Here is a 13,491-nt window from a genome sequence, read left to right on the forward strand (position 1 = left end):
TTTTGGGGAAAGTTCTTCAGCTTTGGGGGGGGGGAGTTCTTGAGCTTTTTTCTGGGGAGGGGGATTTCAAAAGTCCGGACATTTTGCCAATGTATGGCAAACCTGCATTATACTGAATCAGGCCGTTGCTCCATCTAGCTCCTTGTCTCCTGCACTAGCTGGCAGCTGCTAACACCAACATGTCCTGTCCCTAGTGCCGGATTTATGTATAAGCTAAATAGCGGGTGGTGCTGTGGGTTAAACCACAGAGCCTAGGACTTGCCGATCAGAAGGTCGGCAGTTTGAATCCCCGCAATGACGGGGTGAGCTCCCGTTGCTCGGTCCCTGCTCCTGCCCACCTAGCAGTTCGAAAGCACATCAAAGTGCAAGTAGATAAATAGGTACCACACCGGCGGGAAGGTAAATGGTATTTCCATGCGCTGCTCTGGTTCGCCAGTAGCGGCTTAGTCCTGCTGGCCACATGACCCGGAAGCTGTATGCCTGCTCCCTCGGCCAGTAAAGCGAGATGAGCGCCGCAACCCCAGAGTCGGCCACGACTGGACCTGATGGTCAGGGGTCCCTTTACCTTTGGTATGTGTGCAGGAGATCAGACATGGGGACAGCTTTTCCTCGGGGCAAGGGGTTGTTCTTCCAACCCCAACCAATCCTGCAACTCCTTGAGGGACCATGACATGCCTGGGAGGTCGCCCTAGCCCTCCTGGCCTCGTCCCTAACCACTGATCCATCCTGTCCCCTTTCCAGACGACTCTTTCCTCAGAAAGGGGCGAGGAAGGCTGGCCCATCAGGACACAATTAGGAGACATGTTGTTTTTGGTGCCCTGTCGACTCATCTCCCTCGCCCTCGCCCATCTCTTTGCTCTCGTTCCCGGTTGTCCTTGGCTGGGCTGGAAAACGACACCACAAAATCAAAACAGATGGGAGATGCTTTCGGCCGATGGGAGGAAAGCATTTTCCACCAGAGCCGCCGTCCTGTGGGGGACGGGCAGGGCCAGATTTAGGTTTGACGAGGCCCTCAGCTCCTGAAGGTAATGAATGGGGCCCTTCATATGTCCAGCTGTCCTTTGTCAACAACAAATTGCCGCTGTTCTTTTGTGTTGGATATATGCTATATGGCGATTTATGGACCTAATAGTACTGAAAGCCATTTGCACATGTGGCCATGCAACCAGTCCATGCAGAATGTAGCCACCCTATATATAAAGGTAAAGGGACCCCTGACCATTAGGTCCAGTCGTGACCGACTCTGGGGTTGCGGCGCTCATCTCGCTTTTCTGGCCGAGGGAGCCGGCGTTCAGCTTCCGGGTCATGTGGCCAGCAGCCCCTGAGCCGTCTGAAGGCAATCCAGTATAGGAAAAGGTGGTTTTTTAAAATGTTTAATGATTTATTATGTTTTTTTAAATGTTGGAAGCCGCCCAGAGTGGCTGGGGCAGCCCAGTAAGATGTGCGGGGTATAAATAGTAAAATTATCATTATGGAACGGAACGTCCCTATTTTCATCAGGAAAATGTTGGAGGGTATGAAAGATCAAACCTCTCCATTCTGAAGGAAACCAGCCCTGAGTGCTCACTGGAAGGACAGATCCTGAAGCTGAGGCTCCAAGACTTTGGCCACCTCAGGAGAAGAGAAGACTCCCTGGAAAAGACCCTGATGTTGGGAAAGATGGAGGGCACAAGGAGAAGGGGACAAGGGAGGACGAGATGGTGGGACAGTGTTCTCGAAGCGACCAGCATGAGTTTGACCAAACTGTGGGAGGCAGTGGAAGACAGGAGGGCCTGGCGTGCTCTGGTCCAGGGGGTCACAAAGAGGCGGACACGACGAAACGCCTAAACAACAACATGAAATATCTCCAAGGAAGGAGAGCACACCGACTTGTGAGGGTGTCAAAACGGCTCTGTTCAGCAGAAAATTATTCCACAAAACCACACACAGATAACCATTCTCTCTCACACACACTCACTCACTGTGGAGTCTAATGGGAACGACAGTTCCTGCTTTTATAAAATGGAAGGTTTATTTTGATTTATTTTTTTTAAAGCTATTGTTATTCCAACTCCATCGCTTCCTTCCTGAGGGGAGGACAAAAAATTCTCCCCAACAAGGCCTTTGCTAAAGACACACACACAAACAACCTGCTCCAATTCAAAACGTCTGTAGTACGTAACGGATCCAAGCAATGTATTTGGAGATGCGAGTGTAGACGTCCGGGAACCGGCGGTCTCCGCAACGGCGTCCGTTGAAAGAGACGATCCCGTGGACTCTGGAACCGCAAAGCATTGGTCCGCCTGAGTCGCCCTGGCATGTGAGGGAGACAAAGGTCAGTGTCACTGATACCCATTCTGAATGTAAAGGTAAAGGACCCCCGGACAGTTAAGTCCAGTCAAAGGCGACTATGGGGTTGCAGCACTCATTTCTGTGTGGCTTCCAACATATATAAAGGTAAGGTAAAAGACCCCTGGACGGTTAAGTCCAGTCAAAGGCGACTACGGGTTGCGGCGCTCATCTCGCCGGGTCATGTGGCCAGCAGGACTGAACTGCTTCTGGTGCAATGGGACACTGTGGTGGAAACCAGAGCGCATGGAAACGCCATTAACCTTCCTGCCACAGCGGTACCTATTCATCTACTTGCGCTGGTGTGCTTTCGAACTACTAGGTTGGCAGGAGCTGGGACAGAGCAACAGGAGCTCAGTCCGTCGCGGGGATTCGAACCGCCAACCTTCTGATCGGCAAGGCTCTGTGGTTTAGACCACAGCGCCACCCGCTCCCCTAAGGTAAAGACAAAGGACCCCTGGACGGTTAAGTCCAGTCAAAGGCGACTACGGGGTTGCGACGCTCATCTCGCCGGGTCATGTGGCCAGCAGGACTGAACTGCTTCTGGTGCAATGGGACACTGTGGTGGAAACCAGAGCGCATGGAAACGCCATTAACCTTACTGCCACAGCGGTACCTATTTATCTACTTGCACTTTGTGCTTTCAAACTGCTAGGTGGGCAGGAGCAGGGACCGAGCAACAGGAGCTCACCCCGTCATTGCGGGGATTTGAACCGCCAACCTTCTGATCGGCAAGGCTCTGTGGTTTAGACCACAGCGCCACCCGCTCCCCTAAGGTAAAGACAAAGGACCCCTGGACGGTTAAGTCCAGTCAAAGGCGACTAGGGGTTTGCGGTGCTCTTCTCGCTTTCAGGCCGAGGGAGCCGGCGTTTGTCCGCAGACAGCTTTCCGGGTCATGTGGCCAGTAGGACTAAGCCGCTTCTGGCGCAACGGGATGCCGTGACAGAAACCAGAGCGCATGGAAACAAGCTGTGCCTTGGTTTTCGAACATTTCAGAAGTCAAACGGACTTCCGGAACCGATTAAGTTTGGCGCTTTCGTTTTTGCTGTTTATTTTGCATTTCTGTTTCTGAGGGTTTTTCAGTTGATTTGCTTTTGTGACTGTTTGGAACCCAGTTCAGCTACTGATGGATTGTTTGTGTGACTGCGGAAATGGATAAAAGCCCCCCATTCAAACAGCGACCGTCATCAGCGCAGGTAAGGAAAAAAAATCATTTGAATTTTTGTCATCACTGATTATTGCTTTCATTTCATGGATCAATGGTCACATTAGAGCGTAAAATCCATGTTAAATTGCTGTTTTAGGGGTTGTTTTTAAAAGTCTGGAACGGATTAATCTGTTTTGGCTTACTTTCTATGGGAAAGCAGCGCGCCTTGGTTTTGGAACGCTTTGGTTTTGGAACAGACTTCTGGAACGGATTAAGTTGGAGAACCAAGCGACCACTGTATATGGTTTCGCTTTTCATATTTTTATTCTGAGCTGTCATTAGCAGATGATCTCTCTCTCCGTTTTATATATAGATTATAAAAAGAAATCTTTTGCAGAAACGAAATAAATAAAAACCTGGCATTCGGAATTCAAGAAGGCGCCAGGGTTTCCGGTTCAGAAAATTCTGATTTGGGCAACCCCCCTCCAAAAAAAATAGCACTCACCGAGCAGAACCCCCGGAGACTGGGGTCAGTGTTGGCGGCGCAGATCATGCAGCGGTGGATTTGGCCAGCCCACGATACGTTGCATGCTTTCCGGTCGACAATAGTTGTGTTGGCCTCCATCAGTATGGTGGGGATCGTCCCATAATTGGAGGTGTCCCCCCAGCCCGTCACGTGACACATGACTCCCGGGCGGGGGTCGGTATTGGCTCGTGGGATCCTGACACGTTGAACGGCGTGATTGAAGACGGCCGAGCCGTTCAGCTGCAAGGTGAATCAGGGACATGTTTAGTGCTGGTGTTAAGCTTTGTCTCCCTCTAGCGGCAGAACGGGGTATTAAAGCAAGGACAACCGTGACTCAAAATCGTTTTGAGGTCCTCTATTCGCGGGTGGCGCTGTGGTCTAAACCACTGAGCCTTGGGTTTGCCGATTGGAAGGTCGGCAGTTCGAATCCCCGCAATGGGGTGAGCTCCCGTTGCTCGGTCCCTGCTCCTGCCCGCCCAGCAGTTCGAAAGCACGTCAAAGTGCAAGTAGATAAATAGGTACCACTGCCGACCTTCTGATCGGCAAGTCCTAGGCTGTGTGGTTTAACCCACAGCGCCACCCGTGTCCCTGGGGGAGCCTTAAATTTATACAAAGCAAAGCTGGCGCAATATGTTTTGCTGCTTGAGGCAGCCTGCTATTTAAATTGGCCCTTTATTCATGAGGTCTAGAACCTCAACTTTATATTTAAGGCAGTGATTCCTATTGCATTTCTTGACAGTTCCAAACCTTGCTCCCCTTTCGTATAATCTCCAGAGTTCACATGTGGTGGTTGGCAGAAGATCATACTGCCACCTACTGGTCAGTTTTTTGAGACAGGGCGCACCAGTGAACATGTCACAGCCTTGTGGCGCATGCTCTGGTTATCTCCCGCTTGGACTACTGCCATGCGCTCTACGTGGGGCTACCTTTGAAGGTGACCTGGAAACTGCAATTAATCCAGAATGCGGCAGCCAGACTGGGGACTGGGAGCAGCCGCCGAGACCACATAACACCAGTTCTGAAAGACCTACATTGGCTCCCAGGACGTTTCTGAGCACAATTCAAAGTGTTGGTGCTGACCTTGAAAGCCCTAAACGGCCCAGTATCCCTGAAGGAGCGTCTCCACCCCCATCGTCCATCCCGGACACTGAGGTCCAGCTCCAAGGGCCTTCTGGCGGTTCCCTCCCTGCAAGGTTACAGGGAACCAGGCTTAGGGCCTTCTCGGTGTTGGCGCCCGCCCTGTGGAACGCCCTCCCTTCAGATGTGAAGGAAATAAGTAGCTATCCTATCTTTAAAAGACATCTGAAGACAGCCCTGTTTAGGGAAGTTTTTAATGGTTAATGCTGTATTGTTTTTAATATGTGATTGGGAGCCGCCCAGAGTGGCTGGGGAAACTCGGCCAGATGGGCGGGGTAAAAATAATAAATTATTATTATTATATTGTAGAGTGGTAAGGGGACCCAACAGAGACATCTAGTGCAACCCCTTGCAGTGGCGGAATCTCAGTTAAAGCATCGCTTGATCCATCTTCCACGGGGCAGTTCTTTGGATAAAACCGATCGACTGATATGAGCCTGGTTTGCTCGTTTCCTAAACTACTGGTTGTTCAGTGTGCATGCATGCGTGATTGCTGCTTTTAAAGGGGAGAAAGGGTGCAAAATTCAGGGGGAAGCCCAGTTTGCCTTAAAGCATCCTGGATTACCGTTTCCAGAAGGCTAAATCAACCTTTTATTAAGTTGACAAGTTTCAGCTGCAAAGGATATTCTACTGAATATCCTACTGACCTCACTCCTGTTGAGCAAGGAAGGATAATAACTGAACAAAATAGCCTTTCATAATAATAATAATAATAATAATAATAATAATAATAATAATAATAATATACTATTTATACCCCACCCATTTGGCTAGGTTTCCCCAGCCACTCTCGGCAGCTCCCGACACAATACAGTGGTACCTCGGGTTAAGAACTTAATTCGTTCTGGAGGTCCGTTCTTAACCTGAAACTGTTCTTAACCTGAAGCACCACTTTAGCTAATGGGGCCTCCTGCTGCCGTAACTGGCATGCAGGTGGTGCTGTGGGTTAAACCACAGAGCCTAGGACTTGCTGATCAGAAGGTCGGTGGTTCGAATCCCCGCAATGACAGGGTGAGATCCCATTGCTCGGTCCCTGCTCCTGCCAACCTAGCAGTTCAAAAGCACTTCAGAGTGCAAGTAGATAAATAGGTACCACTCCAGCGGGAAGGTAAACGGCGTTTCCGTGCGCTGCTCTGGTTCGCCAGAAGCGGGTTAGTCCTGCCGGCCACATGACCCGGAAGCTGTACGCCGGCTCCCTCAGCCAGTAAAGAGAGATGAGCTCCGCAACCCCAGAGTCGGTCACGACTGGACCTAATGGTCAGGGGTCCCTTTACCTTTACTACTGTAACTGGACAATATATCCCCCCCCAGGGTCTGAATCCATTCTTGCAGCTAGCCTGCTGAGCAAAGGTTGATTTTGCAAACCTTGACCCACCCCAATTTTACCTGTGGCCCTGTCCCCTGCTGTCAACTGGCCCCCGAAAAATTGCTCAGAAGGGATTGCGGCCCCCAGGGTTGAAAAGGTACCCCCCCGCCAGTGCGGTACTTTATAGAGCAGAATGTATTTAGCCAGAACTAAATACCTTGCCCCACTCACTTTGAGCAAGCGGATGTCGTTCATCACGGTCCCAGAGTTATAAAGAGGGTGAGCGATGGATTCTTGCACCCCAAAAATCTGCTGCGAGGCCTCGGGGGCCGCGAGGGAGTGGGCGCCGAGCACGATGCGGACGGAGGGCGATCGCCTGGAGTTTCAGTTTGGAAAGCGCGGTTAAAAAGCAGCTAAATACTGACTGATTTGATCAGACCAAAACCAAAAAGTGTAACCCAGAAACATAGCTATCATCTTACAGATTTGAAAATAAGGGACCAGCAGCCTCGGAAATAAGGGATCAGCAGCCAAAATAAGGGATTTTCCGGGCACAGGTATGTTCGACTTCTGAGCCCCTCCGAGCCAAAGGCAGAAAGCCCAGCCAGCAGCCAAACGAAGCCTCAAGCGGTGGTTCCCACAGCGCAGCAACCAGGCAAAGGGGACGCAGCAAGGGAAACCACCGTCACCTCTCCGCTGGGAAGCGCTGAGCAAAGGCGAGTCCCCAGGCAAGGCGGCCGATTTGATCGGCACAAGGCATGCAAGCTCCACCCCCCAGTCGTTCTCGGACTCCTTATTGGCTGAGCAACGCAGCCAAGGAACACAGTTGAAGCCTCCCTCCTCCCTGGCCGGCAGGAAGGGAGGGAGAGGAGCTGCTTCCTTTGAAACCCGGGAAATTTAAGGGACATCATGAATAAGGGATAGCAGCAGGACACAGCGCTGGGATATGGGACTGTCCCGCCAAATAAGGGACGCTTGACAGCTATGCCCAGAAACACTGGAAACGTTTAAATGATTATTTATGTAGACAAAGATTAAGTGTAAGGTATTGGTTGTGTTTAGAATAGATTTAGGAAACTTATTAATTGGAATGTTTGTAGGAGATTGTATGGGGAAAATAAGGAATAACGGATACAATTTTGCTAAAATGGAAGTGCAGTGTAAGCGATGGAAATCAGTCAATGGAATTTTATTACTGAGATATTTGTAGAATAAATTTGGAAGAAATTCTTCCAACTTGTCTACTTGTTTTTTCTTATTCTTTCTTGTCTTCCTTTTTTTGTTCTTTTTTATATGTGTGTGCTTATCTGAAATATATATGTATGTATTTGCAGTATTTCGCTTGTATTTTGTAATAATTATGTTAAATAAAATTTAATTAAAAAAACAAAAGCCAGCAGATATGGGAAGGGAAGGCAGGAAAATCCAGACAGAGGAAACAGCCCAGACAGGCAGCTGTCTGTCTTACTGGCCCAGTTGCTGCACAATAGCCATTGCACATTCGTAAGAAATTGATCTTTTAATCTGGCGGCACCTAAACTCTGGAACTCCCTGCCACTTGAACTTGAGCAGGTGCCTCCGTTGTCGTTCTTTCAGTCCCTGTAAAAAACGTTCCTGTTTAGACGAGTCCAACCAGACTTGTAGGATGTGGTTGTATGCTTAAATCTGTCCTTGGTTTATTGCTGATTTTTTAATCTTAAGCAGTGAATGACCCCCTCAATGTCACCCAGTGAGGACTGTGGCCAAGTGGTGGATCTGAACCACACATGAAAAACTTGAAACAAATCCTTTTTTCCTGATGAATAGCCTTTGGACTGGGAAGGGACGTGGGTGGCGCCATGGGTTAAACCACGGAGCCTAGGACTTGCCGATCAGAAGGTCGGCGATTCGAATCCCCGCAATGACGGGGTGAGCTCCCATTGCTCGGTCCCTGCTCCTGCCAACCTAGCAGTTCAAAAGCATGTCAAGTGCAAGTAGATAAATAGGTACCACTCCGGCGGGAAGGTAAATGCCGTTTCCGTGTGCTGCTCTGGTTCGCCAGAAGCGGCTTAGTCCTGCTGGCCACATGACCTGGAAGCTGTACGCCGGCTCCCTCGGCCAGTAAAGCGAGATGAGCGCCGCAACCCTAGAGTCGGCCACGAATGGACCTAATGGTCAGGGGTCCCTTTACTTTAGCCTTTGGACTATAATGTAACTTAAATAGAAAAATACCCCCCCCCCCCAGCATTTTATTTTAAAAATCCGATTTAAATCCAGAAAATCTGATTTGAATTTTAAAAAAACCTGATTTATATATATATATATATATAATCCGATTTGTTTTGATTTTTTAAAAACAGGATCATTGATTTTTTTTAATCCACCCTGGTTCCAACTTACCTGGGCATCAAGCAGTGAGCTGCCGTCATGACCCACTTTCGCCGCACCAAGAACCCACCGCAGACGTGCGCCCCATTCACCTGGATGGAGGCCATGAAGGGCTGGGAATGGGGCACAACTTCCTTGCCCCCAATAACCCAGCCCCCCCAAGCGCTAGGGGCAAAGAACCAGAGACCTGTGCGAGAAAAGGCCGTCGGATGAATTGGGTCAGAACATGTCCGGCAGGTTGCGGCAGAACTATTTAAAAGCAGTTCTCCAAAGTTGCGTCGGGAGACAACAAAAGGAACATTTACAGTCAGGGCTTGGAAGTCGAACGGAATCCGTTCCAGAAGTCCGTTCGACTTCCAAAACGTTCGAAAACCAAAGCGCAGCTTCCGATTGGCTGCAGGAAGCTCCCACAGCCAATCGGAAGCTGCGGAACCAGACGTTCGGGTTCCAAAGAACATTCGCAAACCGGAACACTCACTTCTGGGTTTGTGGCGTTCGGGATCCGAAATGTCTGAGTCCCAAGCAATTTGGGATCAGAGGTACGACTGTATGCAGTTTCAGCGGAGTACGGAATAGTTTAGGCCCCAAAGGATATTATTTTATTTGCATAGTAATGGATAGGTATATTTTCAAAATGACAGCAAGGCTGTTCTTCGATGGTTCTCCACGGCGTGTTGTTTTGAGCAGGGGTTTTCAACTCCGACAGATATGAAAAGAGAAAGACTTCCTTGTGTTGGAGGGTGGATAGCGGCTAATGGATTGAGGTCGAATCCCGACAAGACAGAAGTGCTGTTTCTGGGGGACAGGGGGCGGGAAGATGTGGAAGACTCCCTGGTCCTGAATGGGGTCACTGTGCCCCTGAAGGACCAGATGCGCAGCCTGGGAGTCATTTTGGACTCACAGCTGTCCATGGAGGCGCAGGTCAATTCTGTGTCCAGGGCAGCTCCATCTGGTACGCAGGATGAGACCCTCCCTGCCCGCAGACTGTCTGGCCAGAGTGGTGCATGCTCTGGTTATCTCCCCCTTGGACTACTGCAATGCGATCTACGTGGGGCTCCCTTTGAAGGCGACCCAGAAACTGCAACTAATCCAGAATGCGGCAGCTAGACTGGGGACTGGGAGTGGACACCATATAACATCATAAAGACCTACATTGGCTCCCAGGACGTTTCCGAGCATAATTCAAAGTGTCGGTGCTGACTTTTAAAGACCTGAAGGAGCATCTCCACTCCCATCGTCCAGCCCGGACACTGAGGTCCAGCTCTGAGGGCCTTCTGGCAGTTCCCTCCCTGCGAGAAGCGAGGTTACAGGGAACCAGGCAGAGGGCCTTCTCGGTGGTGGCGCCCGCCCTGTGTAACGCCCTCCCACCAGATGTTAAGGAGAACAACTACAACCAGACTTTTAGAAGACATCTGAAGGCAGCCCTGTTTAGGGAAGCTTTTAATGTTTGATGCTTTATTGTGTTTTTAATATCCTGTTGGAAGCCACTCAGAGTGGCTGGGGAGGCCGGCCAGATTGGCGGGGTGTAAGTAATAGATAATGATGATGGTGATGATGATGATTACTGCATTGCTGAGGGTTGGACTAAATGACTCTCGTGGTCCCTTCAAAGTCTTATGTAGATTCTATGAAGGCTCCTTATCAATGTACATACAGTGGTACCTCTGGTTAAGAACTTAATTCATTCCGGAGGTCCGTTCTTAACCTGATACTGTTCTTAATTTGAGGTACCAGTTTAGCTGATAGGCCTGTTGCTGACGCCGCGCGATTTCTGTTCTCATCCTGAAGCAAATTTCTTAACCTGAGGTACTATTTCTGGTTTAGCGGAGTCTGTAACCTGAAGTGTCTGTAACCCAAGGTACCACTGTACAGAGCCAGTGTAATCTCTGTGAATTTGTTGGGTCTCCTTCTCTTACCCCTCACACGTAGCAGAGAAAGAAAAACCGAAGTGTTGCTTCAGATTAAACTGAAACAACAGTATGACGAAAGGCGGCAGATAGATGCGAACTGATGTGGTTTTAAATGAGGAAGAAAGGTGGGAGATGGGAGCCAGAGAACTGTAGAGTTGGAAGAGACCACTGGGGCCACCTAAAAGCTTGTTTGCATCTATTTACTGATAAAAGCATTCATGCCCCTGTCCTATTACAGTGTCTCCGAAATTTTTTACACATCACTTTGGAAGACAGGCGAACTAACGCCAGTGTACAGTGGTACCTCAGGTTACATATGCTTCAGGTTACAGACTCCGCTAACCCAGGAATAGTGTTTCAGGTTAAGAACTTTGCTTCAGGACGAGAAGAGAAATCGTGTTCCGGCGGTGCGGCGGCAGCAGGAGGCCCCATTAGCTAAAGTGGTGCTTCAGGTTAAGAACAGTTTCAGGTTAAGAACGGGCCTCTGGAACGCATTAAGTACTTAACCTGAGGTACCACTGTATTGGAAGAAGCAAAGATCACCCGTGTCAAAGCGATGATTCTTTGACATCAACTTTTTCCCCCCAATAAATTTTTATTAATTTTCATCCAGTTATACATTTTAACCCGAATACAACAAATTGTGTCTGTTTTGAACTTCCTTCAGCGTCTCTGAGAGTCATCCATTTTTGTATCTTTAATACGCATCCCCTTTTTTTATATTGCCATTATTCCTCCTTAATCCCATTATTTTTTAATAAACAATACTTATTTGATTTTTTACAGTGCCTCTTGAAATCCCACTAACGTTGTGTTTATACCACAAATATTTTTCAGGTAGTCCACCAATTTCCCCCAGTCCTCGGTGAACTTTTGGTCTTTAGTATATCTGATTTTTCCAGTTAATTTGTCCAATTCCGCATAGTCTATCAGTTTTAGTCTCCATTCTTCTATCGTCGGTATCTCCTCTTGCTTCCACTTCTGGGCCAACAGATTCTTTGACATCAACTTTGTTGGACTGGTCATGTTGTGCGGATGCCTGATTATGGTCTTACGCTATTCCCAACTTACAAATGGAAAGCATAATGCTGGTGGTCAACAAGAGAGGTTCAAAGACTCTCACAAGAGAAATCTTTAAAAATGTAGTATAAACACCGACAACTGGGGAACACTGGCGTGCGAGTGCTCCAGTTGGAGAACCTTTACCAAAGGTGTCGTGGGCTTTGAAGACACTCGAACTCAGGACGCAAGGGAGAAACGTGCTAAGAGGAAGGCACGCTTGGCAAATCCACACTGGGTTCAACTCCCGCCCGGAAACCTATATCTCCACTGTGGAAGGACGTGGGGATCCAGAATTGGCCTCCACAGTCACTTACGGACTCACTGTTAAGACTGTTTCATGGAAGACAATCTTACTCGGCTCAGAGGGATCGCCAAAGATGACGACGACAGTGTCCTCAGGGTGGCAGAGAGATTTTAACCCGAACGCACGCATCTTACCTGCTTGGAGAAGGACGAGAAGGAACCTTGGCGTTCTCGCGAGGAGGAACGCCCAAGAGGCTTTTGCCATCTTCAAGGAATGGGATCTGTATTCAAGGGATCTCTGGGAGAAAGGATTCGACCGGGAGAATAGATCTTTGGAGGGGGGAAAAGGAGCCTTGTGTAGCTTTCCTTTAGGGAAGTAGCTCAGAGCTTAAACCGGCGCCTAACCCAACAGTGGAGGTCGGTGGTTTGCTTTCCCCCTCGTCAGCGTAAGGGAAGGATCCGGGAAGGCGTTACTCAAGCCAGAGTGGTTTCCTCATCCTGGGGGGATTAGGAAACATTTTCCACAAGGCCCCCTGAAGAGGAAGAGCGAGTCCAGGCTCAGAAGTGGGGGGCGAAGAAGGATGGGAGCCATTACTCTGGTATATCTAAATTAAAAAACCTTCCAGTAGCACCTTAGCAATAACAAACTTAGTTGGTCTCTAAGGTGCTACTAGGGACACGGGTGGCGCTGTGGGTTAAACCACAGAGCCTAGGACTTGCCGATCGGAAGGTCAGCGGTTTGAATCCCGGTGACGGGGTGAGCTCCCGTTGCTCGGTCCCTGCTCCTGCCAACCTAGCAGTTCGAAAGCACACCGGTGCAAGTAGATAAATAGGTACCTCTGGAACGAATTAACCTCTGGTACCGCTCTGGCTGGAAGGTAAACGGCATTTCTGTGCACTGCTCTGGTTCGCCAGAAGCGGCTTAGTCCTGCTGGCCACATGACCCGGAAGCTGTACGCCGGCTCCCTCGGCCAATGAAGCAAGATGAGCGCCGCAACCCGAGTCGGTCACGACTGGACCTAATGGTCAGGGGTCCCTTTACCTTTAAGGTGCTACTGGAAGGTTTATTTTTGTTTTGTTCCGACTACGGCAGACCAGCATGGCTACCTACCTGTATGTGGTATATGTGGTATACAGCGGTTCCGCTCCTTTCTCCTGGGCTGTGTCCAGAAAGTGGTGTTGGGGGATGAGTGTTCAGACCCCTGGGCTCTCACTTGTGGGGTGCCTAAGGGCTCCATCCTCTCCCCCATGCTTTTTAACATGTATATAAAACCGCTGGGAGAGATCATCAGGGGGTATGGGCTGGGTGTTCATCAGTATGCGGATGATACCCAGCTCTACCTCTCTTTTAAATCAGAACCAGTGAAGGTCCTGTGTGAGTGTCCGGAGGCGGCTGGATGATGGGTGGCGGATAACAGATTGAGGTTGAATCCTGACAAGGCAGAAGTGGTGTTTTTGTGGGGCA

At 49.4% G+C, this 13,491-nt stretch overlaps 1 protein-coding gene across 1 annotated transcript in view; it reads right to left on the minus strand.

The window, feature by feature from the left end:
- LOC309360890 (serine protease 57-like) overlaps positions 1-12,630 on the minus strand; it is a 60,488-nt gene extending 47,858 nt beyond the window's left edge. The window contains exons 1-5 of the mRNA XM_081895857.1: positions 12,222-12,630; positions 8,824-8,998; positions 6,676-6,820; positions 3,981-4,241; positions 1,725-2,292 (exon numbers count right to left, since the gene is read on the minus strand). Of these exons, the coding sequence (XP_081751983.1) occupies positions 2,140-2,292; positions 3,981-4,241; positions 6,676-6,820; positions 8,824-8,998; positions 12,222-12,291 (804 nt within the window). The 5' untranslated portion in view covers positions 12,292-12,630 and the 3' untranslated portion in view covers positions 1,725-2,139. The remainder of the gene's footprint in view (positions 1-1,724; positions 2,293-3,980; positions 4,242-6,675; positions 6,821-8,823; positions 8,999-12,221) is intronic.
- Between the last annotated feature and the right edge of the window lie 861 nt (positions 12,631-13,491).

The sequence above is a fragment of the Podarcis melisellensis genome, assembly GCF_964234715.1.
Source record: "Podarcis melisellensis genome assembly, chromosome: 18".
NCBI lineage: Eukaryota > Metazoa > Chordata > Lepidosauria > Squamata > Lacertidae > Podarcis > Podarcis melisellensis.